This window comes from Mirounga leonina, unplaced genomic scaffold (assembly GCF_011800145.1).
Source record: "Mirounga leonina isolate KUSES-001 unplaced genomic scaffold, KU_Mleo_1.0 Mir_178, whole genome shotgun sequence".
In the NCBI taxonomy this organism is placed as follows: domain Eukaryota; kingdom Metazoa; phylum Chordata; class Mammalia; order Carnivora; family Phocidae; genus Mirounga; species Mirounga leonina.
In genome coordinates this window covers 9,151,550-9,178,088 of record NW_023270464.1, presented here as the reverse complement: position 1 = coordinate 9,178,088, position 26,539 = coordinate 9,151,550, and the positions used below count along the sequence as shown (strand labels likewise).

Here is a 26,539-nt window from a genome sequence, read left to right as displayed (position 1 = left end):
CAGCGCTCACCATAGCACATACCCTCCCCAGTGTCTATCACCCAGCCACCCCATCCCTCCCACCCCCCACCACTCCAGCAACCCTCAGTTTGTTTCCTGAGATTAAGAATTCCTCACATCAGTGAGGTGATATGATACATGTCTTTCTCTGATTGCATTTTAGTCAAATTTCTGACAGAGTTTTTGTCTGGTTTGTGGAACTTGTAAAATGGACTCAAAGTTAATATGGAAGAACAAAGGGCCAAGAATAGCTTAGATACTCCTGAAAAAGAATACTTGCTCTACAAGATATCAAGCCTTATTATAAAGCTACAGTACTAAAGTTTGTGAGGCACTGCATCAGAGACAGAGAAACTAACCCATGGCACAGAAAAGAGAGATAAAACCCATGCAAATACGGAACTTGATTTATGCTGGAACATCAAAAATGAAAGGAAGGACTTATCACCTGATGATGCTGGGAAATTCCTATGGGGAAAAAAATTCCTACTTTTCATGTAATGTATGGTGATTAACATAGCATAATAATAATAAAAAAATTCCTACTTTTCATCAAACACAAAAACAAATTTGAGCTAGATTAGGTACTTAAGTGTGATAAAACTAAAACTTTTAGGACATATGGAAGTGGGCCAGATAGCTCTATTTGCCCCTCAAAATCTACTTTTCAACTTCCTCCTCCTGGCTCTCTGCCCCAGGAACATGGACTCCAGCCGTGGGTTCCTTTGCCCTCTGCTGTGGGTTGGGTTTGGTAATGAACTACCCTGGGAAGAGATCAAAGGGAGGGCAGAGGGGAGTGAAGGTGTCCTATTTACTCCCCTGACCCTCCCTACAGGGTTACTTCAGGCTAGTTGTATCTCTCCCTGAAGGCCACTGCACTTCTTAGGGCACCTTGTCAATACAGTCTCTTCTCTTTATTCTTTTGGGGCCATGGGATGGAAAAAACTCTGCTATTAATAGTCCCCGGTAGTATCTTGGAACAATGCCCACACCTTTGAAGAAGGTTAATCTACCTAGTAACTCCTCCTCAAAGGGTTACCCTAATTTGAGTGTGTCCTACCTTTCTTATTGAGACCCTGACAGATAAAGTCATCATTACTAGAAGTGGTCTTAAGATAGATCCTCAATGTGCTCGCTTCGGCAGCACATATACTAAAAAAAAAAAAGACAGATCCTCAAAATTGGACTCTGGGATTGCGTTGTGCATATATTCCAAGAGCACTGGGATCATCACCTTGCTGAGGGCAGGGGTGTGTGTGTGTGTGTGTGTGTGTGTGTGTGAATAACGATAATCCACAGCATATGGATTATATGCAAAACCAGAGCGTTCTTGATTACACATAATGATACATGGGAATGAAATACAGGAGGAGGGTGAGGCATTGGGAGAACAGGGGGTGTGGCAACAGCAACTTGCAAAGGTTATAAGGTCAGGTAGATTCTGCATATGGCCCTACAGAGCATATATAGGGGAAAAAGAGAAATAAGCTAAAAACAATCAATTAAGAGCACACTCAGAGAACCAGAGGGCCCCCATGGCAGCCCCCAGAGTGTGATTTTAAAGTTCCAGAGTCAAAAAGCTGTGGAAATGCTCGACAGTCCTAGGTCTCTTATAAGTAGGAAGGATGGGGAAGAAGTGGGCCCATCAGACACAGGCAGACACGGGCTGCAACAGAGAACTCTGACCTCTTTTGTCAGCACACATAACCCTCATGCCACCTGTGAGGGACAAGACCTCTGTGAAAAAGCCTTGCAACGGCTGCTACTAGGCACCTGCCCTTTTCCCTTATGACCCAGTCCACATCCCTCACTGCCCAGACCCATAAAATGAGCTGGATCCTAGAGGTCCAGCATCTGCTTTGGGAGGAGAAGGCTACTGGGCCCTGCAGGAGCCTGGAATATGTGTCAGAGTAAATTCGATGAGCGTGCAAGAAAGGAGGATGAATGTAAATAGCCCAGATCTGGACGAAATTTGAGGACATGGGTGTTTTCCCCACCATGAGAGTATTTCATGTGTAACTCAGATACCTAGGAGGGGTTTACCATCTATAAGATTGGCTAGCCAACATTAAGAATGAACAAAAACCAATAGCTGGTGAGGCCAATCTGCTGGAACTTTCTGATCCCTGTGGAGCAATGGCTCGTCAAGCTCTAGCAAGCACTGAATGCCCTGGAGGGCGTGTTAAACCCCCATTTCTGGACTCACCCCCAGGGTTTCTAAGGAAGTAGGCATGTAGTAGGGCCCAAGAATTGGCATCCCTGGCATGGTCCTAAATGATGCTGCCACTGGTGGTCAGGTGGGAATCGGGAGAATGGGAATGTTGGAGGGCTATGTTATGTGAAACGTGCTAAGCTACCCCTACCAACTGTCCCTTTACCAAGAAGTTAAGAAGATTCCTGGGTAAGGCACAGCAGCATCTCCAAAGAGCTCTGTGGTGGCTGCCCTTTCTATCCAAGGGATGCTCCAATGGTCCTGGGTTCCTTCCCTACTGTCAATGGGAACCATGGGATCCTAAGAGGCAGAGGCCAGTGGTAGGTACAACTGACAGAAGCAAGGAGGGTGGAATACAATGATGGAGTATAACTGATAGGCTAAGAGAGGAGATAAGATGAAAATATCTAAAAGTCTCCATTATAATTAGAGAAGGTAGAAAAGTTGGGGTGGGGGGAAGACAAATGCTAACAGAAAACATGGTAGGTATTAATCTAATGATACCAACAATCACTTTAACTGTGAGCCAATTAAAAGAGAATGGAAGGATAGATGGAAACAATCCACAGAAGGGGAGAAAATAGTTGCAGGTCACATATTTGAAAAGGGACTTGAATTTAGAATATATAATAATAAAAGACAAGCCAATTATAAGTGGGCAAAGGATCTGGACAGTTCTTTAAAGAAGAGATACAAAAGGCCAACAAGCACATGAAAAGATGCTCAACAACATTAGCCATCAGGGAAATGCAAAAAAAACCCACGATGAGCGCTAAGATGGGTACAATAAAAAAAGACATAATAACAAGTGTTCATGAGGATATGAAGAAATCGGACCCCTTGTATACTGCTGATGAGACTGTAAAATGGTGGAGCCATTTTGGAAAACAGCCTGGCAGTTTCTCAACAGGTCAAACACTGAGTTATCATATGACTCAGCAATTCCACTCCCAGGTATAATCCCAGAGGAGTAAAAACATACATCCACACAAAAACTTGTGCATGAATGTTCATAGCAGCCTAATTCATAATGGCCAAAAAAGTGGAAACAACCTCAACGTCCATCGATTGAGAGACAGACAAAGCATCCATATACTGGTACATCCATACTGTGGAATATGATTCGGAAATAAAAAGTATGAAGTACTGAGACATGTTACAAAATGAATGAGCCTTGAAAACACACTAAGTGGAAGAAACCAGTCTTCTTCCAGAAGCCAGACCACCTATTGTGTGATTCCTTTATATGAAATGTCCAGAATAGGTAAATCTATAGAGACAGAAAGTAGAGTTGTCTGGGGCTGGGGGTGTGGGGCAGAATGGGGAATGACTGGTAATGGGCATGGGGTTTCTTTCCATGGTGATGAAATGCTCTAAAAGTGATAGCAGAGATGGCTGCACAACTCTGTGAACATACTAAAAGCCACTGGAGTGTATATTTTAAATGGGTATATCATATGGTATGTGAATTACAACTTAATAAAACTATTATAAAAAAGAGAAAAGACTGAAAATACAATTACATAAAGTTAACTCAATTTAATCAGAAGACACCTATACAAGTTTTTTTAAACATTCACAAGCTGGAAAATGCTATTTCCTACACTTGTAACAGACAAAGGGTTGGTATCCCCAGTATATAAACCCAGTCATCCCATTCTAGGCAAGTACCCAAGAGTCTGCTATAGGTGCACCAGAGGTCATGTACAAGATTATTCTTAGCAACAATGTTCTTAATAAAAATCGCAAACATTCACTGCCAGGAGAATGGACAGACAGATTGTGATTTGTTGGCCAATGACTATTGTATCGTAGTGAAAATAAATGAACCACAGTTAAACAGGGTACCTACAATGTGGCTGAGCCTTAGAAACATGATGTTCAGGGAGGGAAAAAAACCAAGGCCTAGGCCACAGGTCCTCATACATCATTTTTATAGAGCTCAAAAACAAAACTGAGCAACGCATCGTCTAAGTGTATCTACACCTGCGATGCACCATTTGGACAGCGGTCACCCTATGGAGCTGGACAGGTAGTGGCCAGGTGGTGTTAAATTAATTAAACAGGAGGCCATTAGACTGAGGTGGTTCTGATTCCTCAGCAGCCTACATAAGCAAACCAAAACCTAAGCCTGTAAATGCCTCAAGGCTAAGAAATCAAAACCCAAGGACAGCCAATCACAAACAGCCAACAAGGCAACAACTTTGGCTACAGCCAATCAAATCATTTCCTTGGTTTGCTTTGGCATCTTCTTCTCTCTTGCTCCTATCAGTAGGGCACTCCTAACCACTTCTGGTTTGGTGCTGCTCCATTCAAATAGATTTTTGCTCAAATGAATTCTTAAAATTTTTAATATGCCTCGGTTAATCTTTTAGCAGTGGTAAGATAGAAGAGAAATATATAGGTAATACTGACGATCGTCTAGTTTCTGGGCTAGGTGGTGGCTTCACAAGTGCTATTATTATGCTTTTTATAAATAACATACGGGAACTATTTTCTATGTATCAAATAACATATTTTATTTTTTTAGTAAAGATTTTATTTATTTATTTGTTTGACAAGAGAGAGACACAGCGAGAGAGGGAACACAAGTAGGGGGAGCAGGAGAGGGAGAAGCAGACTCCCCACTAAGCAGGGAGCCCTATGCGGGACTCGATCCCAGGACCCTGGGATCATGACCTGAGCCAAAGGCGGATGCCTGATGACTGAGCTACCCAGGCGCCCCTCAAATAACATATTTTAAAGATAATGAAGTAGAAGTATGTGTGTTGTCAGCTCTGGTTCTGCCATGTCTAATCTGAGGAACTCACTTAACTTCTATGTGCCTCAGTTTCCTTATCTGCCCCCTGGGGGGCAGGGAGAAGTACCTACTTTGTGGGGTGGCTATAAGGAGCAAATGAGAACTTCTGGCCCAGTAAGAGTCTACCATCCTTGTCATTGTCAATATTATCATCCTCACCATCATTATCCCTATTATCATCATGACCCTCACCATCCTCATCACCATTATTATCCTCATGGTTCTCCTCAGCCTTCTCCTCACTATTTTCCTTTGGAAAGTGGAAGTGATCCCCCACTGCCCAGTCCTCCAGTTTCACTTGCACCCCTGCTAGATAATTCACCACATTCTACTGGCATCTGGTTATTATACAGGCATCTCCCTTGCTAGAGAGCATCAAGGGATGGGACCATCTGGCCTGTCCTGGGCCCCTCTGCATTCCTCACAGCAGTTAGGCCAGGGCCTGCCCCTCACCGAATTGCTGCTTCATCTGAGCACCTTTAAGAGGTAATTTCTCTCTTGTGATAAATAACACAAGGCTCTCTCCTCCCCCTCTCCTTCCTGATCATCCATAAGATAGTGGGAGCGTACTACAGTCATTGTGAAGCGTGGTTGGCTGATCCTGCCTGTTCTCAACAACTTCTCCACTGCCCACCCTTCTAGAGAGATCGTAGAATGTAAAATCCTAATTTCTCAGACTCCTTTGCAGCTAGCAGAACATAGTCCTGCCACATGAGATGTCAGCACAAGTGTCCGGGGAAGGTGACCCTTCCTGAACAAAGAGGGAAAGACCTTCACTCTTTGACCTTTTGCCCCCCAACCCTACCTGGAACTTGGACATGAGGCCTGAAGGTGCCCCAACCACCATGCCACGGCCACCAAGGCAGAGACCTCCTGCTGAGTGTGGCCGGGTAGACAAAGACACTACCAGGCACAGCGCCAACCAGGAGGGCCCATTTCCAGATCTGCTGTGTGAAAGAAAGGACCCTGGCCACCATCTTCACCATCACATTCCTTGTGACCATCTGATAATGCCCCGAAATTGGTGGCACAGGGTGTATTATTCCCCAGCAGCATGCAAACTATCGGCTCTCAGAAGGGGAGCTTGTAGATTACCAGTTAAATTAGATTACAGCAATTTGATCGTCCCAAATTTCAGCTCTCCCATCAGAAGGCGGGCTGTGACTCCAGGGCTCTTCAAGTACATAGCGTTGCACAGTGCCTCCAAAATCCAATATGGAATCAACCCAGGCAAAATGTGGGGGAGAGGGCTGAAGGGGGTTCTTGGAAATGGGGGTGGCCACCCACCTTCTGGGCCCTGGGCTGGTGGTCCCGGCGTGGATGGTGTGAGCCTGGAGTGTCTGTCACCAAAGGAGGCCCACTTCGCACCTGCCCTGATAATGACTGACCCCCCTCAGTTACACAGAGGCTTATGTCTACACTGCGATCCAACAGCCAGATGAGAACACTGTTTGGGTAATGATCATTACAATCATACTTTACAGGATGAATATATGACTCTACATCCGGAGACAAGTGACTCGCCAAATGTTGACCAATTTGTAGACAAAAAGTGTTGGAATTAGAATCCGCCTCTTCTAATTCCTAAGTCTGTATTTTTGCCACTGGCTCTGTCTGCAAGAGTAGGCTACCAGATCAAAACAGCTGAAAAACACACATGTCTTCATGCATCATGGGGAAATTTGGCTATTATGGGGGGGTGGGGAGCAAGAGAAGAAAAAACAACCTATCTCCTGCCTCCTTGTACCCAGAGTCCCATTATGCCTCTGGCTCATTTAATTAGGAGAGTCAGTGTTCTGTGCAATCCATCCTGAGTGATTGCCCAGACTAAGGAAAGTTTGGAAAAATGCATAAAAAAATCTAGCATCTCCAGGCACCCAGTTCTCCTTTGGGAATGATCGTGGACATGTGTCAGCTATAATTAGTAGGCAAATGTGCATTGTGGAGAGCGGCTCCAGGCCCTCTTTGGCCATGTTTGGGCAACAGACTATTCCTTCATAAGCTCTATGCGGCTCCCAGATGCCCACATAGGCTAACTGACATGGAAAGTTGTGGTTAATCCAAGTCTTATTTTATTTATCCTCAAGAGAGGATCATTAATTAGTTCCAAGCAAGAGGGCTCTCTTTTGCATCAGTGGTGGTGGGCACAAGCCCAGCCGAGCATGCCAGGAGCTGAGGAGGGCACCTTCCACATGCTGTGGGCCAGGCACCTCCCTGGGAGTGAGCCCGTGAGCACGCCCTGCAGCCTGGGATGTCCTGGCTTTGTAAACTGTGGCTCATTAGCTCTTTCTTTCTTTTTTTAAGATTTTATTTACTTATTTGAGAGCGAGAGAGAGAGAGATCACAAGCAGGGAAGAGGAGTAAAGGAAGAGGCAGGCTCCCCACTGAGCAGGGAGCCCCATGTGGGACTTGATCCCAAGACTGAGGGATCATGACCTGAGCCGAAGGCAGACACTTAACCGACTGAGCCACCTGGGCGCCCCTCATTGGCTCTTTCTTAGCCTGGCTTCACTTCTGCCCTTCCCATCCTAAACTTTTCGCATCAGTGAATCTTCTCCACCCCCCCCCCCCCCCCAGCCAAAAGATGAAAGGTTAAAAGAAGCACCCTATTTGCAATCTTCTCCGGGTCACCTTTTACTAGCTCTGAATCCCTAGTCTGCCTCCAATGCCTCACATTGAAAGGACATGTTATTTCCCTCCCTTTTGGTATTAATAATCACCACAATGATAATATTATTAGCATTAATATGCACTGAGTGTCCGCTTCAGGCCTGGTGCCATTCTAAGCGTTTGATTGTTGGAGGTGCTGATAACTTCCACTTTTTCAGTAGAAATTGCTGAGGCACAGAGAGGTTGAGTTACTGACACCTTCTTTCATGCCTTAATGCATTAGATTTTCATCTTCGAGGGTAGTTGCGTTGCTTTCCCTTTTGAGTGTGTGTTTTTAAACTCCTTACTTTAAGGAATCCTCATTCATTCATCTCATTCATCAATTCGTTCATTTGAAAGCGCTTGTTTGATTCCAGGCTGTCTAATATATGTGGCCGCTTCCTTTGTGTCTTGTCCTATTAACGTGTTATCATGGGGATCAAAAATCTCCCGTTTTATATGCAGGAAATAAGGGGCAGGCAAATTATGGCTATTTACATATTTTATCATATTTGATATTTATTTAGCCAACTCCTCTTAACGCATATTAAGTATTTAATTAGTTTTATTTCCTTTTACAACAGTGACATTTTATTTATTTGTCTCTATAATGTAATTAGTGTAATCTCTGTCTTTGTTTTCCCCTTGAGTCAGTTTAACACTTTCTCCTTTTCATTATGAAATATTTTTATGTTTCCTTCCAAGTCCTCTCCTCACCAAGTCCTTCTTTTAATTCACTTTCCCTGTGCCGTGTGCTCGAAGACGATTTTATTTCAGAAAAATGTCACATCTTCCTCTCGGTACTGAGACTCTCTTCTCATTTTACCATTGTTCTCTATTTTAGCTTAACATCCTTTCATTTCTATTATGTGTTACGTGTTCCAAGTTTTATATCCCTCTGGCATTCATTTTAATAGAATTAGGAGAATCTATAAATAAAAGCAGCTTCTGAGAATAATGCTTTCATTCTTCTCCTCTCCCCCTACCCCCACTCCTCACACGTGCCCTAAATTTACCAGCAGACCAGGAGCTTCCTCTCCCAGAGGTTCTCCGGCAAGAGAAACTGATGGCTGAGTCTCTGCTGCACCTGGCCTGGGACAAATCCCCGGGGGAGCACAGGGGCCAGGGGCCAGCTTAGGACAGCCATCCATGAGGACTCTGTACGGAACGGCTGCTAACTCCTGTTAGCTCTTTCGTTCGACAGCATGAGGGAGGCTGAAAATTCTACATAAAGTCAATAATTCAAATCCCGGAACTAGAAAAACACTGCAGAGCAAGACGAGAAGATAATTAGCAGGCAAGCAACCCAGACGACCATGGCCGTGCCAGGGGTATCTGCGGCGGGCTTATCTTTCCTCTGCAGGAAGGTTCTTAAACTGCAGGACTCTGCTCATTTACATTTACTGGGATGCTCCTCCCCAGGGCTGAATCTTTCTGTCCCTGGAAAATGAAGAAGCGAGGGGCTCAGGGAGCCACAGTCATCCTTGCAGATGCCAGCATGACCAGAACATACCTTACAAAAAGCCTATGCCCCCCCTGCCAACAAGTCAGATTCCATGGGGCTTTCTTTGACGACCTCATTTGCCCCATTAAATCTCTAGGCTTTTAATCCTCATCTCCAAACACAAATTTATAAGTATATGTCTCCAAGGACAGTAGATTTCTCCCAAATCCATCCTATCCCCACCACTACCCTAGGAATCTTTTTATCCCAACATTTTCTTCTGCAATTTTTCAAGCATACAGCAGAGGAGAAGGAATTGTACGGCAAACACCCACATACCCACCACCTTGATTCTACCATTAATGTAATTACTACAATTACTCTATCACATTTCTCTTCATCTATCCATGTCTCTCTCTCCATTTGTCCATCCATCTTATTTCTGGTGCATTCCAAAGTAAATTTCAGTATCAATATACTTCTCTCCTAAAGACTTCAACATATACATCATTATGAAGGGTTCAGTATTCGCTTATGGCTTTTCCCCTTTGAAGTAAAATTGACATATGATAAAATGAGCAAAAGCTCATTGTACATTTGTTGAGTTTTGCTAAATGTTTATACCTACGTAACCCAAGGCCCTAGCAAGCTATACAACTTAGCCAGCACCCCAGAAAGCTCTCCCATGTGCCTTTTCAGCCCATCTCCACCCCTACACATTAGTTTTTTATTCCACTACAGATGGGTTTTGCCTGTTCTAGAACTTGCTGTAAATGGAATCAGATAACTCTTTGGTGCATGGTTTCTTTTACTCCGTATTATGTCTATGAGCTTGTCCCTGCTGGTTGTCTGCTCCTCTTTTTGCTGAGTAAAGAGGGCCCATTACATGAATACGTCACATATACTTATCCATTCTCCTACTGATGGACCTAAAGAACTTAAAAAATTATGATAAACAAGCTGAACGTTCCAGGGCACCTCATAATCCTCTGGGTGGGGGGGAAGCCCAACAGACACAGAACCTCAGATTACAGAGAAACTTTGGACAGGGGGACAGGCAGACCGGGGACATGCTTGGGTCAATGGAAGCACCTGTTGATTTGATTTTCTTACCAAAACACCATGACCTGCCAGGAAAGCCAGAGCACCGGCCATAGCAGTCAACACATTGTCTGCTGCTATGAAGAGTGGATGCGGAAATCAAACTGAGCTTGACAGTAAGGAACCTCCCCCAAAGACCTCAGGACACGGACACACCATGTGAAATGGACTTGTCAGGTTTGGTAAGATGGCTACTCCCACCCAGCGGCACCCATCATCCCTATGATCTTTGAGCATCACTTTTGTGCCCACAGTGCTGACAGAAACACAGCCCTGCCTTAAGACTTGCAATTCAATTCCCGCAGCCTGACCTCACGATTCAAATAAAATCTAGACACTGAGGGGAGAAAAGTGGTGGCGAGTGCACACACAGGTTCCCCCGGGCTTGAGGGGAGAAAGATCTCTTGGTGGCAGCACCCAGTCACTGAAAGACTCCTCCCAGGAGGTCAGTGTGCAGGAGCAACTCAGGGAGGATGCTGAGTAGCCCCCCGCAGGAAGACAAATGCAGGCAGGCACAGCCATGGGCACTGACCAAGTCCAAGGCACTGTAAGTGACTAACTTCAAGAAAGGAAGCAAGGGCTGGAAGGTAAAACCAACTTTCAGTAACGCAAACAAATTGGCTTGAAGATAGGCTTTTCTGTAGTTTTATGCAGCCACTGAATTTCTGACACAATTAGAAAACAGAACCATATCCAGCGGTCTTTGTGAGTGAATATCAAAAGGGAAAAGCAGAAAGATTCTCCTAGTTAGGTTTTGGATAGGTACCTATTTAGAATAGGAACGCCATTAAGACATGGCTCACCATTATGTGGATGGTCCCCCAACATGAGCCTTATAAAGACAGTTAGAGGCTTCTAGAGTTAGGGGATCCGTATCTACCTCTGGGGGATTGTCTGGATTTGAAGACTATTTAATGTGAGAAGGAATCAATTTGGTTTCACAATGTTCCTGGTGTGGCCAGATATCAGAGGAAGGTAGAAAACCACATTTCTTGTAAAAGTAAAAAGAAAAAAGTAAATCCCACCCTCCCATGCCCATTCCCAGCCCCGGCCCCACAAAAGTAATCCCAGAAAGGACAAACGAGCTCAGTTTGTATGAGAACATGAAACTGCAGGAACAGAAAGCATTCACTCCCATAAATGGGCTTTTGCACCTTGCGCTAAAAAAGAAAGGGTTGTGAGGGTCCTGAATTGGCAAAGTTGTGGCACCTAAACTTGTTTAAGCCACTGAAACAAATCCTGCTTCTTGTTCGTGGCTAATCGTGTCATGTTCCTGCAAACGAGAAATTAAGAGATGTGTGTTAAAAAGATGGTTAATGAGCTCAGTCGCGAACGGTTACTTTGATAGGATAGAAATAAGGTTTCTTTTCTTTTTTACAGAAATTAGCTTTATCAAGGGGAACACAAATAAGGGGTTTTTTCTTTTGTTTGTTCAAGTTTAAGAAAACAGCAGAAGATCAAGACGTGTGTTAGACCGAGGGCGATGGTGGCCAGAAGTGGACTTATTTTTCCGTGCTCAAGTCTTGTCCTCCAACAGACACACCTAAATAAACTCCGGCTGGACCAAGGAGGCACAGATCCAGGTGCGTGGGATCTAACGGCTACAAAAGCACACGCCTGTGCTGTGACCCTCCTAGAGGACACGTGGCAAGCTAAAGCTGGTGTCAAGGCACACATCGCTGGAGGCGAAGCCAGCCCGACGCATCTCTGCTGCTCACTACCATGCACGGGGCCAGGCTTGGAGCCAGGCCCCAATAAACAGCCTGGATAAAAGAAGTGGCAAATGAATTCCTCTACCCTCTAAAGGCATCAGGGTGCTTGCTGAGCTCTTGCTATGCCCCCATTTTTTTTCCCCTCTCCTTTTCCTTACTGTGCTGGTTATTGTCCCTTCTCTGCCTTACCCTGTGCCCTTCCAACAACCCCACCTGGACCCCACATCCTGAGGGTCTGGCCAGTGGGCGGAGCCCGATGGAGCCTGCCTCCTCTGCAGCTCCAGCTCCTGACAGTGCTCTGCTAGCCTGTTTTCTCCCTTGGTCCTTTCGGTTCAAGGTGAGTAGCAGCTCCCCACCCTCCCACCCCCACCCCCACTGCTGGTCTCCAGGTGCCTCAACACCTTTTGTTGGTTCCCTGTTCCCCATTTGCACCTCTGTAACTAGCCCCTCATGAGAGTCTCTACCTAAGCCAACAAGGTGAGCTGTTTTCCAAAAGGATGCAAACGGATGCGCTCAGTCGGGATCCACCTGTAAAAACACCGCTCCTTGTTTCTCTCTCTGTAAAAATCCGGTGGGCCCTCCAAAGTGTGGCTCAAAGCCTTCCCTGAACTTCCCAGGTGAAAAGCAGCTCTCCTCTCCTCTATTATCCTAAAGCATCTAGCTCCCGTCTCTACATTAAGTTCACTGTTCCTCACTTAAGTGCCTGTTGTAGGTAAGGACCCCGACTGAACAAATTATACTCACTGAATTATATCAAGTGATGAGCCCAAAGCCTTGCAAACAAATAAAACTTCAGGTTCTACTTCAGAAAACAAGCAAGCAAAACCTTCTAAATAGTGTTCAAGGAAAAGTGACAGATGGGAGAAATATCTGCAATGTATTTACAAACAAGAGATTAATAACCACACTATAGAGACAGCACCTACAAATCATTAAGATAAAAGAAAAATAACCAAAATGAAAAATGGGCAAAGAATGCAAATAAGCAATTCAGAGGAGAATTAAAATGACTAATAACTTTATGAAAAGGCATTTAGCTTTAACAGGAATCAGAAAAAAGCAAATTAAAACAACCACAAGGGCGCCTGGGTGGCTCAGTTGGTTAAGCGACTGCCTTCAGCTCAGGTCATGATCCTGGAGTCCCGGGATCGAGTCCCGCATCGGGCTCCCTGCTTGGCAGGGAGTCTGCTTTGTCCTCTGACCCTATCCCCTCTCATGTGTTCTTTCTCTCTCATTCTCTCTCTCTCAAATAAATAAAATCTTTAAAAAAAAAAAAAACAAAAAAACAACCACAAGACCTCATTTTCACCTGGAGGCAAATACTACGACAATTGATAATCTCCACCCAAGATTAGTGAGGACCCCTCATGTGCTGCTGGGGCAGGGGGGGTTGGCATCGCCTGCCTGAAGAGGCACCTGCCGATGTCTAACACCACATAACATGCCTATGTACTTTGCCTCCACAGTTCCCCAATCTCTGGAGCCAGATCATCTTGGCTCAAATCTTGACTCTAACACTTCCATACTGTGTAACTATGGATGAATACTCAACCTCTCTGTGCCTTGGTTTCTTCAACCGTAAGATGGGGACAATAACAGCATCTATTTCATAGGGTTTCTAAGAAGATTAAATGAGTCAATACCACGAAAACACTTGGAAAATTATCTGGCACATGATAAGGGCCAGATAGGTGTCTGCGATTATTACTTATTGTTATAACTATTACTTGGTCTTGTTATTATACACCATACAGAAATCCTCATACGTGGGCACAGAGAGGCATGAATAAGGATGGTCACCACAATGTTGTTTATAATACCAAAAAAACCCATGTATGGGGATTAACATAAGAATAAAAAAAAAAAACCAAAAACAAAAACACAAAACCAGAGGCAAATCAATGAACATTAATAGCTGCACTGGTAAAATAGCTTAAAACTATTTTAAAATAATGGAGTATATCAAACTCAACACCCAAAGAACAAATGATCCAATCAAGAAATGGGCAGAAGACATGAACAGACACTTTTCCAAAGAAGACATCCAAAGGGCCAACAGACACATGAAAAAGTGCTCAGCATCGCTCGGCATCAGGGAAATCCAAATCAAAACTTCAATGAGATACCACCTCACACCAGTCAGAATGGCTAAAATTAACAAGTCAGGAAACGACAAATGTTGGCGGGGATGCGGAGAAAGGGGAACCCTCCTACATTGTTGGTGGGAATGCAAGCTGGTGCAGCCACTCTGGAAAACAGTATGGAGGTTCCTCAAAAAGTTGAAAATAGAGCTACCCTATGACCCAGCAATTGCACTACTGGGTATTTATCCCAAAGATAGAAATGTAGGGATCCAAAGGGGCACGTGCACCCCAAAGTTTACAGCAGCAATGTCCACAATAGCCAAACTATGGAAAGAGCCAAGATGCCCATCGACAGATGAATGGATATAGAAGATGTGGTATATATATACAATGGAATATTATACAGCCATCAAAAAAAGAAATCTTGCCCTTTGCAACAACATGGATGGAACTAGAGGGTATTAGGCTAAGTGAAATAAGTCAATCAGGGAAAGACAAGTATCATATGATCTCACTGACAGGAGGAATTTGAGAAACAAGACAGAGGATCATAGGGGAAGGGAGGGAAATATTAAATAAGATGAAACCAGAGAGGGAGACAAACCGTAAGAGACTCTTAATCTCAGGAAACAAACTGAGGGTTGCTGGAGCGGAGGGGGGTGGGAGGGATGGGGTGGCTTGGTGATGGACATTGGGGAGGGTATGCACTATTGTGACTGCTGTGAATTGTGTAAGACTGATGAATCACAGACCTGTACCCCTGGAACAAATAATACATTATACATCAATAAAAAAAATTTTTTTAAATAAAAAATAAAATAATGGAGTAGATCTCTATGTACTAGAGTAGAAAGCTTTCCAGGATATCTGGTTAGACTTAGGCAAAGCTAGGTGCAGAAAAACATGTTTAGCATGACCCCATTAATATAAAACAATAAAACCTTCACGTACATGTGTGTTTCTGAAACAGACACTCCCATGCGAAAGTGTGGCGGCGTCTGGGGGAAGAAGGCCATTGGAGATGGGACGAGGGGAAGAAGATTTTGGAGTTTTGCTCTTTATACTTCCACATTGTTTGAATCCTTTACGATGGGAGAATATATAATACACATGTGGTTTTATAAAATAAGAAAAAAATGCTCAATAAAATCCTTGTGACTTGAACAAATGGTATCAAGTCCTGGACCGTCCGCAAGGCCAGTGAGGTGGGATGGGGAGCCGTGGGAAAATGTGCTGGGCCACTGCACCCGGTGGGGGGGCCAGACATGTCAGTGGGAGACAAGGCAGTGGCAGAACCCCTTCTGCCTCCCCACATGGTGCTCACATTCCAGACCAGACTCCCCAACAAGTTGCAAAGAATCCACTGACCTAAAATGTCAGGGGAAAGATGAAGTAAGTATGGGCCAGCCACTAAATGATGTGCTGAGCAGCCGTTAAAAATTATGCCATAGAGGGGCGCGTGGGTGGCTCAGTCGTTAAGCATCTGCCTTTGGCTCAGGTCATGATCCCAGGGTCCTGGGATCGAGCCCCGCATCGGGCTCCCTGCTCAGTGGTGGGTGGGGAGACTGCTTCTCCCTCTGCCTCTGCCCCTCCCCCCACCTCGTGCTCTCTCTCTCTCTCTTAAATAAATAAGTAAAATTTTAAAAATAATTATACCATAAAGTAGGTGTAGGCTTGGGAGGTGCAAGGTACCAAACTGTACACTCCTATACGTAGAAGACATTCATGGATGTGTGCGGGTGGGTGCACACACATATACACATATGTGCATACTCCTATACAGATATATGCGTGCACACACGCTCACACATACATGCGCGTGCACGCACATACGCACACGTGCGGTTTAAAAACAAAAATAATGAAAGGACATAGTCCAAATTGTGAACGGTAACTATCTTTGGGTGGGAGGACTTATAAATGATTTTGGAGTTCTCTTTGTTCTTTTTCATGTTTTCCAAATATTTTACCTATGCGTATTCCTCTTATATAATACCAAGACAATTTAAGTAATGACAATTAAGTAATTTAAGTAATGACACAATTTTATAACTGGGCTGTGCCACCCTCTGCATATCCTTGGGCCCTCATTAAGCCCCTTCTCTCCTCATGGGGGTCTAGCTTTCTTGTTGGAGATCTGGTTGCACAGTGCTCCACTCTCCTCCTGGGGTGGGAAACACATGGGTCTCTGGTAGGTTGGGGGGAGGGTGTCCAAGGACAGCTCCCTGCCCTTGACACTCCTGGACTCCAAAGTCAAGAATGTTGTGGGCAGCCTTCACTCCTGCAGAGGTAAACATTTGAAGTGAAGCCCCAGGCCAGAGACCTGATGAGAAGGAAGGGTCCTTCTGGACGGGACTGTGCAGACACCTCCCCGGGTGCCCCTTCTAGCTCAGCCCTCCATCTGCCTGGACTTACAAGCTGGAGAGCCCCACCTCAAGCTCCATGGCCCGCTCAGGTGCCGCCAGCTCTCTAGGCACGGTCTGTGAGTAAGGCCTGGAATCCAAATGGTCCAAGTTGAAAGCCTTGCTCTGAAATTTACTTAAGCTGCAGTAAGTCACTCAACCAGCTCGGAGTCTCCGTTGGCTCATCTGGGTCACTCCTAGGGCGCTGGGGTGATAATCAGAGCAGGGCTTCTTCATCTGTAGGGCCAAGAATATAGGAGTTGGCCGGTGGTAGTGGTAGTTGTTCTGGGGGTACTGGAACGCAGTGACCCGGTTATACCCCTTCTAATGAAACACAGTCACCAGGTATCTGAGAGGTGGTGGTGTGGGGGCAGTGAGTGGGACAAGGGCCTGAGGAAGCAGAGATGAACAAAGATGAGGGCCACGAGACGCTCCCATGCCGTGTCTGTGCATGTGGTGGGTGGCAGGGGTCCAGCTGAGACCCTCCGTGGAGCTCCGAGAATACTGTGCTCAGGCCTGTCAGGGAGCAGACAAGTCAGGAAACACCACTCTGACTAATTCTGAAGAGCAGCATTCTCCAGGTGGACCATACAGGGAGTGGGCACCCAGGTTAGAACGACTACAACAAATAGCAGGTGCAAAAGAAAGAAAAAAGTATAGGGAAAGTTTCCAGAACGTCAAAGGAGTGGCTGGAACCCTTGACAAAAGGGAAGGGTTCTGGGCTGAGGCCAGAGGGGACAGGGCCATGGCCAGTGGATGTGTCCCAGTTTCCAGCTCAGAGGACAGAGGATGAAAAAGGGCGAGCCTTCTCCTAGTCAGGGGGAGCGGCGGGCCCTTCCCTGACAAGTGAGTATCCCACCTGCCCCTCTGTCCACCTTCCCAGACGGTCCATCCTGGAGAGTCTGACAAGATCGTGGGAGTGGACTCGCCCCCTCCCCTGCCCCAATGGGTAAGGAGGAGGTTCTGATTGAATGATCACAGGAAATCATCTCTGAGAGGTGCTGACACAAGTTTCTGAAACAAAGGGGAGAGTGTCTGGAAATCAAGCGCCCTTCCAAAACCCCGCCTGCCACCATGGGACACAGATTTATCCACCCCTGTGGCAAATGTAGTCTGGCTCACCACCCAGCGCTGCAGGAGTCTGATCCGGTTGGGCTGTTTCTTCCCACTGCGAGGTCAGATTCACCCAACAAGGACTCTGTAAGTGACTGATGTCAGCCTGTGACGGCAGTTCAAAGGCCCAAAGGAGGGGTAGGAAACTGAAGCTGCCGGCCCCCTTTCTGGCCCCGATTCTGCGAGCAGGTCGTATACCGCCGGGGGGCGCCACCCGTCGGGCCAGAGGCTGTTGGACCCTGTGGGGAGCATGGCTGGTTTGCACCCAAGCAACCCAAGGGGAGACAATGAGACTGTTTCTTCCTCTCAGCAGTGGTACCGTCTTGACACTGAGGGCATTGATGGGCTGGTTACCATGGGAACCTGAGCTGCCAAGCCCATCCCATGGAGCATGAGGCGCCCTTCCAACAGCTGATGGCTATTCATCCCTGTTCTTCGCCGCGCGGGACAGAGGGCCTTGTGCCTGCCACCGGGTCTTCCAAATCCTCCAACAGCAGAGGCACAAGGACATGGCGAAGATCTGGGATTTGACAGGATGACAGGACCCATCGGGTCTGAAGCTGCCGTGGTGGGCTGCAGGCCACTGCTGGGCCATGCTCCCCTTGTCGCTGACCTGACCTAGACGCAAACTAGAGCATCACACAGAGGGTCGCCCCCAGGCACGAACACAAGCACAAACCCGGGAAAGGCCCGTCTGCTGGGTGACTCCAAAAAGAAAGGGATTAAAATGTAAAAAACGCGGGTGGCGATGGCTCAGCCAACTGATGTGGAGACATAGGAGGCGACCTTGCTCCTTCGCCAGTGCTCACCACCTCCTCCACTGAGAGGTTCTTGCGAGGCAGAAGCCACATCTCTTATCTCTGAGGGGCCAGCAGCAAACTCTGAGTAAATGAGTGCATGTCCTCTGGCCGCCCTGGAGGGACCCCTCCGCCACCAGAGAGATGGCAGGACTGGAACCGATCTTTGAGAACAGCCTGGAGGACCGACAGTGGATTGACTTCCCCGGGAAGCCCAGCGCCCAGGGGCAGAAACAGACAAGCCAGCAGGCAATGTCAGGGCAACGGGGCTGGGGACATCGGGCAGGCCTGCAGATGGCTGGGAAGGACGAGGGACTGACCAGAGGGTGGGAAAAGCATCCTAGGTAGAAAGAACAGTGTAAGGAAACCTGAATGGAAGCAGGAGCATGAAGTGGTTTGGCAGAGCTGGAGCTGGGGGCAGGGCGGAGAGAGGCCCTGTAGCAGGACACCCAGGTGAGAGGTGACAGAGTCCCCAGTCTGTGCTGGGTAACAGCCACAGGAAGGCAGGGGGGCCTGAGAGCCGTCCATGAGACCCATGACACAGGCTGAGGTACAGACCAGACAGGAGGCATGGAGGAGAGGGGTGGGCGGGGGAGGTGGCGGTGACTTCCGGGCCTCGAGCTCAGGCACCCGGGTAGATGATCCCTTCTGTAGACAGGGACCGCACAGCGAGGAGAAGGTCTGCAGCAAGGGATGACTAGTCCGGTTGATAATGTGCAAAGTTTGAGCAACTGAGTGTGTAGCATCGATCCTAAAATGACTGGAGGGATTGGGGCATTTTCTTTTTTTTTAATATTTCATTTATCTGGGGGGGGGGGGGCCGGGGGGGGGGGGGGGCAGAGGGGGATAGAAGCAGACTCCCCGCTGAGCAGGGAGCCTGATGCGGAACTTGATCCCAGGGCCCTGGGATCATGACCTGAGCTGAAGGCAGACGCCTAACCGACTGAGCCACCCAGGTGCCTGGAGAGATGTAAGTTTCAATACTGATGAGAAGGCGCTTTACAACTATTCTGGAAAGAACAATGCAGACATGCAGCACTGGGTGTGTGTGTGTGTGTATGTGTGTGCACGCATGTGAGCCAGGTGGAAAGAAGGAGAAACAGTGGCTAGTGGGGTCCACATAGGCTCTTTGTCAATGGCAGTGGATTGCTGAAAGGCTTTCTGGCCTGGTGGCTCACCCTTAGCTGAGAAACAGGGATGAGGGCCATCTGCCAAAGGTGATGATGGTGGAAGGGGGGTCAGAGGGGATGGGTTTGGGCCCTGGCCTGTCAGGCACCGGTTTGTGACCTGCACAAGTCAGAACCTAACTGGGCCTGAGCTCTCCTCATGGTTAAACAAGCCCGGTGCAAGGCTCCATGAGCGAGAACACCCAACACAAGGAACACTGGCTTGGGCACAAGCACGTGCCAGGGCTTTTGGTCAATGCCAAGGCCAAGCCACAGTCCGAGGGCCAGAAGGGAGGGGGAGGCAGTCGCAATAAATATTACTCAGAAGCTCTCTGTGTGCCAGGCCCTGGGAGAAGGAGCGGGGGGACACATCAGCCACCTGGCCTGGGCTGTGGAAGACCAGAGGAACTACGTTTTAGAGGCAAAATCTGTGCAGAGGCTCAGAGACCCAAAAGAGCCCAGGATGTTCTCCAGTGTGAACAGTCCTTTGTGGCCCTTTTGCCACCCAAAGCCCAAGGCCAGGCAGAGGCCTCAGACAGGTTCTTCTCAGATGAGGCTCCCCACCCCATCTACCACTCTGTTTGTCATGTGCACCCTTGGCTTCTGTCTAGAGAAACCCAAACTCTTCCAGTGGACCAGGCAGCTGAGCCATCCCTCTGGCCTTTGAGTCTCCTCCTGGCCACCTGGCTCCACGCACGGTCACTCAGCTTCAGGCATCACAGCCCTGGCGGCTTCCGAGGGCAGGCCACTCAACTAAAACCACATCCACTTAAAACTGTCACCATCTGAAGAAAGATGTCAAATGCCAGCATATGAGACCACGAGCTTTATAATCCCAATCTTGTCTGTACCCAGAACCTTGTCGCACCCAGACCCTCTCCCTTTCTGCTCCCAGGCCAGCCATGCACATGGCTCCCGGCTCGGACCATAAATGCAAGACAGCCTCAGACCAAAAATCAAAACCAGATAACAAGGTCACGGGTGACTGCTACTCTGGGCCTCCCCTTGTCCACCTTGAGCTCCTGACACTCAGATGGAAACAAATGCTGGCCCATTATTTTAACACCTGGCTAAAGCTTCAGCTTGTTTTTTTATCGTAGAACAGCTGTCTGCAGCATGACAATACTCCCCTGCTGACAAGTGAATTATGCAGGCCCACCTGAAATTCTGAGCCAGGTATGTCCCACTCGGTAGCTATTTTAAGCAAAACTATTTAAGGCAAGTTCAAAATCATTTAAGGCTCTTAGATCTTTTTAGGAGCCCTGGCAGCCAGCCTGCCTTTTTATGTTCAGACTCAGAACCAACAAATTAGCTCAATACCCCAGGCAAAGCAAAAATGCAAGGGAAAGTATGGTGTCTAAGTGCCACTTTTAAGATAAACATCACCTCCAAAAGCTACAGATGCTGAGATGTTGCGATTTGGTCTGTGAGAATTTCTTGTGGCCATTCCTCTTCTGCTCTTGGAGTTATCAGTGTCAAAGGCTGCAATGTACATAGGTTAGAGTGAGGGCCACGTGGGCCCCAAGATGCTTTGAAGGAGAAAGAAGCCTGGTAGGAGAGCAGGGTTCCAGCGCTCTGGGTCTGGCTCTGTCCAAACAGCCCTGTGATCCGAGCAAGGCCTTCTGGTTCCCTGAGTCACCAACTGCTTGACAAGCCAACCGGCCCAGCTCGGGCCGTCTAAAGCAGGGGCTTCTGACCCCAGGCCCACAGGCACCTGTGTGCCCACACAGACAGGCTTCAGATGATCCAGGAACACCATGACGTGTGCGTATGATGTGCATTTTTCCTTTTTTTCGCCCTTGCACAGGTCACATGTACCTACATATATGTGTATTTACGTGCATGTGCGTAGGTGTATGTATGTGCATACGTACATGCATATCTGCACACGTGTACGTCATTATAAATTTTGATAGAAAAGCACAAAATGCTGAGACACAATTTTGTATATAATTTGTATGTTACATATACAGATGTACATACCTACAGATGTATATTATGAAGTAGAACACCGTGGATAAAGTTTCTTCCTTCCTCTCCCAGTTCCTTCCCCAGCCCTCCCTTCTTAGAGGCTACCACTAACCTGAATTTGATGTGGATGCTTCCTACATGTGTAAGCGCTCATAAATAATACAGAATTACTTAGTGTGTTTTTTAGAGTTTACCGCACCGTGCGTCTGCAACGTGCCTTTTCACTCGCCATCATTTTTGCGATTTATCTATGTAGATCCGTATCCGGTTAATGCCTTTCTAACTATTGTACAGCATGCCATTATGTGACTATTTTGATTTCATTCTCCATTCTTCTACTGATATATATTTAGGCTGTGTTTCCCTTCATTTAAAAAATGCCTCTGGGCAGCACTCTGCAAGGCTCCTTGCGCCCCCGTGCAAGATCTTCTCTCTAGTGGAAGCCCAGAGGTGGACCCGCTGATATAATTCTACCTCACTGCTAAGTGCCCCATTGCTCTCCGAGGTAGTTCTACCGATCCCCACTTCTACCAGCAGCATCAGGAAGCTCCGTGTGCTCACATCCTCGCCAACGCTTGATATGAACACTTCTCCACATCTGCCAATCTGATGGCGTGAAGCGGTCTCTCTCTCGTTACTGTCTCATGTTGTGTTGTCCCCATAACTCCCAGGAAGGCTGAGCGGCTTTTCTCGAGTTTACTGGGCCACTTGACGTCCCTCTCCCAGTTTCTTCCCCCTCCCTGCTCAGAGGCTACTACTAACCTGAACTTGAGGTGGATGCTTCACATAGGGCATTGAATTCCCTATGCATACACTTCTCCATTTTTCTACCTGGCATTTCACTTTTACTTATTGACTTATTTGATTGCTTTTTATTTTATTTTTTAAGATTTTATTTATGTGAGAGAGAGTAAGTGAGAGAGAGAGAGAGAGCACAAGCCGAGGGGGGAGGGGCAGAGAGAGAGGGAGAAGTAGACCCTACCCCCCAGCAGGGAGCCTGATGCAGGGCTTGATCCCAGGACTCTGAGATCATGACGTGAGCCGAAGGCAGAGCTACCCAGGTGCCCCGATTTAAAGCTTTTTACATAATCTATGCCCTAACCTGTGTGTTATATGCCATAAATACTTTTTCTATTCTATTATGTGCTTTTAAACTCTGTAATGATGTGTTTGTTATACAGACTCTTCATGGATCAATCTCTTCCTTTATTAGTTCTTTTCATGTCTCCTTTAAGAAATCCTTTCCTGTCCCAACATCATAAAGGTATTCCACTCTGGTTATTTCTAGCTGGATTTACTGTCGGGTAGTGTGTGGTGAGGTCAGGATCTGATTGTTTTCCTGAGTCATTTCTCTCAGCACCACTGATTGAAATGCCCATCCTTCCTCATCCATCTGTAACTCTTCTGTTCGCACATACAAGTTCCCACACCTGCCTGGGTTTGAGCCAATTCCACTGCTGGATGGGACCATCCCCAGGGCCAACGTCCAACTGTCATGACCACCCCAGCGTCATGGGAAGTTTTGCGCTCTGGCAGAGCACACTCCCCTCCCTTCTCAGGGTCATCTCAGGGATTCTGGGAACCTACTCTTCCATGTGAATTTTAACATACATTTGTATGATTTCATATCTCATATAAAACCCTGTTGGCACATCAATGAAATTACATTGAATTTAGAGATTAATGGGGGGGGGCATGTGATAATCAGTCCTCCCGTCCATGAATATGGCTTATACCTCCATTATTCAGACCTTTTCTTCAATACATCTTTCAAATATTTTATAATCTTCTCCCGGTAAGTTTCACATTTTTTCTAGGTATCTAACGGCTTTTATGCTAGAGTGTATTATCCTTTCTTTTATCTTCTCAACAGCTGCTACTGTCGATCAAGCACCCTGTTCAATTCTATGACTACTTATAATAGTCTCTAGGTTCTCTTGGATTATCCACATAGTTATGCCATCTGTCAATAATGACATTTGACTCTTCCAAACTTTTCTTCCTTTCTTTCTTTCCTTTCTTTCTTTCCTCTCTTTCTTTCTTTCTTTCTTTCTTTCTTTCTTTCTTTCTTTCTCTCACATTGTGGTGCATTACCTAGGACCTCAAGTATCATGATGAATAAAGAAGTAAAAAAGAGGTTAGTTTGTCTGGTTCCTGATGATGCACATTTTTCAAAGAAGATCCACAGCCATGATCAATCTGAAAGGCTTCCATGTTCAAGAAAGGTGAATAACCTTTCACCTGAATAACCATCTCAATTACCTTTGCACCATGTAAAATACACGGAATCGGGTTATTAGTTGCATGAAAGGGAGTAAAACATTCGAACCAGCCGTCGGAGCATCGCAAAGGCCCACGAGAAAAGCAGGGCTGTGAGTCAGGGCAGGTACCGGGCATAACACTAATTGCCCATTAAGGGTTTGGGGAAAGAGTCACACAGAGGACACTGAGACCAGAGAATGTAGCAGGAGACAAAGAGCGGGGAGCATAACTGTCAGAGGCGACACGCACTGTGTAGACACAAACAGCTTCCATGCCTTGCTTCCCCTCAGTTTACTTATCCATAAATCAAAGCTAATAATATCTACATCTTATTTATGAGTCACAAATTTTCCCGGCTGAAAAAGGCAAATAAGGTTTTTAAAGAGTTCTTATTGAGTAGGTAGAGGGTGGGGTGGAATGCTCCAGGCCTTTTCCACATTAGTAGTTTACTTGGGGGAGGGAGGGAGAAAAGCTGGTTTTGGAATAAAGAGTAATAGGCTCTCCTTGAGTAATCTCTCACACACACACCTCTGAGACTGCCCCGGATCCCCAACCAACTAATCCCCTCCGTTTGCAAAGGTCTCCACAGTGGCACCCCCACCCCCAGCACCCTGCCTCCCAAGCTGAGCCACCAGGCTACGTGCAGTCCACCCTGGCTGCACTGGACAGAGCTGGGGAGACGTGGAGAGACTCCCCCAGAATGTCCCAGGTCAGGGCAGGTACGTACCTGAAGGCACCTCCCCCACGGGCAAAATGAGAACAGCAGACTGCGTATGAAATTCAACTCGGGCGGGTCGGACAGAAGTTGTTTCAAAGCCCTGGCATTTTTGATTCCGGTGGACAGGAACCATGAGGGGGAATCACCGTGCGTGCCTCTCGTGGAAATGTCCGGGAGCCTTACAGTTCAAGTTCCATACCCCACCCCCGCTCCTTTAATTATAGGAGCCAGAAACCCAGGCACTTTGTAATTTACCGTGCAGCTCAAGAGTCACTTTTAGCTGAAGACAAATTGCCAGGCCACCTGGGCAGAGCAGTGAGGTGGATCAGGAGCCGGGGGGCCTTAGCAATCAATGGGGATGGAAGCCTGAGGACCACCTTCCTCGGTCTGGACCATCAGCCAGGGAGATTTAGGAACCACAGGCAGAAATGAGGCCAGTGCTGCCCAAAGGCAAAAACTTCAATCACAGGATGTTTGCAGAGACCTGAGCAGTCCATATAGATAGACAGATATAGATACACAAAAGACAGGACGGCATCCTCCCAGACACACTCGGACCCGCCATGTAGGTACAGAGCAAGCAGCAGACTCTACTTTTCCAGAAGGCCACACATTTCACATTAGCAGCGTCTGTGTGGGACTTTGGATGCAGAAGAAATGTCATTTACATTAGGGCCACACCACACTTTGCTGGCTTCTGTCACGGATAATGATGAAACTAAATTTAACACTGCCTGGCACCACAGTTTGAGTTATGAGCTGGCGCTTCCCCGCCGTTTCGCTTGATCCTCTAAGTGTATAGTTTGTAGGAGATTTGTTAACTGCGCTGAAAGGTCCCCTGGTGGGACAGCACATTTCAGTCCCCTGCAGCCCCTCCACCGGCCATAAACCAACCCTTTGCCCCACTGCCACTCTGTGGGGTTGGGGCAGGGGAAAGGGATCTGCCTCGGGGGTCCTTTGGAGTTATGCCACCTTCGCGCCCAGGGCTTGTCCTCTCTTGCTAACCCAGTAATAGCGACAGCCCGGGCCTTGGGGGGACTCTGGGCTCACTGGGCAGGGTCGAGCCCTGGCCTGGGGTTTTGCTGCCGGCCAACACTGGATCTTCCCAGCAACTGCAGCCGGTATGACCGACACCGCCCCTACAGATGAAGAAGATGGGGAGGTGACTTGCCTAAGGTCATACAGCTAGTATGCGGACAGCTGCCATTGGAACAGCGACAGAAACCGAGAACCAAAGCAAATTCCAGGGGCCTGGAGGGGTTTTCAACGCAGGACCCCCTCCCCCCCACCCCCCTGCCTCCAGGGCCCCTGCGCCGGCTGCAGAGTCCTGAGCTGCCGGCAAAGCCTCTGACGGCTGCCTCCAGGCTCCGGCACCGGGCCGCCCTCCCTCCCCTCCGGGAGCCGCGGACACCGAGGGAGCACGGGACACCGAGACTCTGGGCCATGCGCCTGTCAGCGCCGAGCGGCGGCCGGCCGCCCTGGCGCGCGCTCAGGGTCTGGAGCCCCGCGCCGCCCGTCGAGGGCAGCGGGGCCGGCGTGGCGGAGCCGGGGCTCCGAGGCCAGGGAGAGCGTGGCGGGCACTGAGGACAGCGCTCGCGGGCAGAGCGCGCGGCGCCCGAGACTGGCTCCCTCTCCCGCCCCGCCGGGCAGGTGCCCGCGCCGGGCCGCTCGGCCCCGCGGAACTGCCCCCCGGGGCGCGCCAGGCCTGCGTGGACGCCCCCCCCACCTCCGCGCGCCACCCGGTGGGCCCCGCCGAGCGTCCCCGGGCGCCTCGCTCAGCCAGCCCCCGCCCCTCGACCGCGCGGGCCGAGCCGTTCGGGACCCCTGCCCGCGCGCGGCCGCGGCGGCGCCGCGAGCCGGAAGGAGGCGCCCCCTCGCGCCGTGCCCACCGGCGGCCGGGAAAGTTTTGGGCGCGCGGGGCCGGCCGCACTCACCTGGCCCAAGTTGAGGTAGCCGTGCGCCGCGGCCACGCGGTCCGCCGCGGCCGGGCCGCCCAGCACTTGCACTGCCCAGTGGTTGGTGTAGACGGGGCGCGGCGGCGGCGGCGCGGAGCAGGCTGCGGGCAGCGCGAGCAGCAGCAGCCAGCGCCAGGGGCGCGGCGCGAGCGG

At 48.1% G+C, this 26,539-nt stretch overlaps 1 protein-coding gene across 1 annotated transcript in view; it reads right to left on the bottom strand.

Annotated features, from left to right (window-relative positions):
• The window catches only part of PCSK6 (proprotein convertase subtilisin/kexin type 6), a gene marked incomplete at its 5' end in the record, with an annotated part of 182,135 nt that extends 155,596 nt beyond the window's left edge, over positions 1-26,539 (bottom strand). Inside the window, one exon of the mRNA XM_035024323.1 lies at positions 26,366-26,539. Within this exon, the coding sequence (XP_034880214.1) occupies positions 26,366-26,539 (174 nt within the window). The remainder of the gene's footprint in view (positions 1-26,365) is intronic.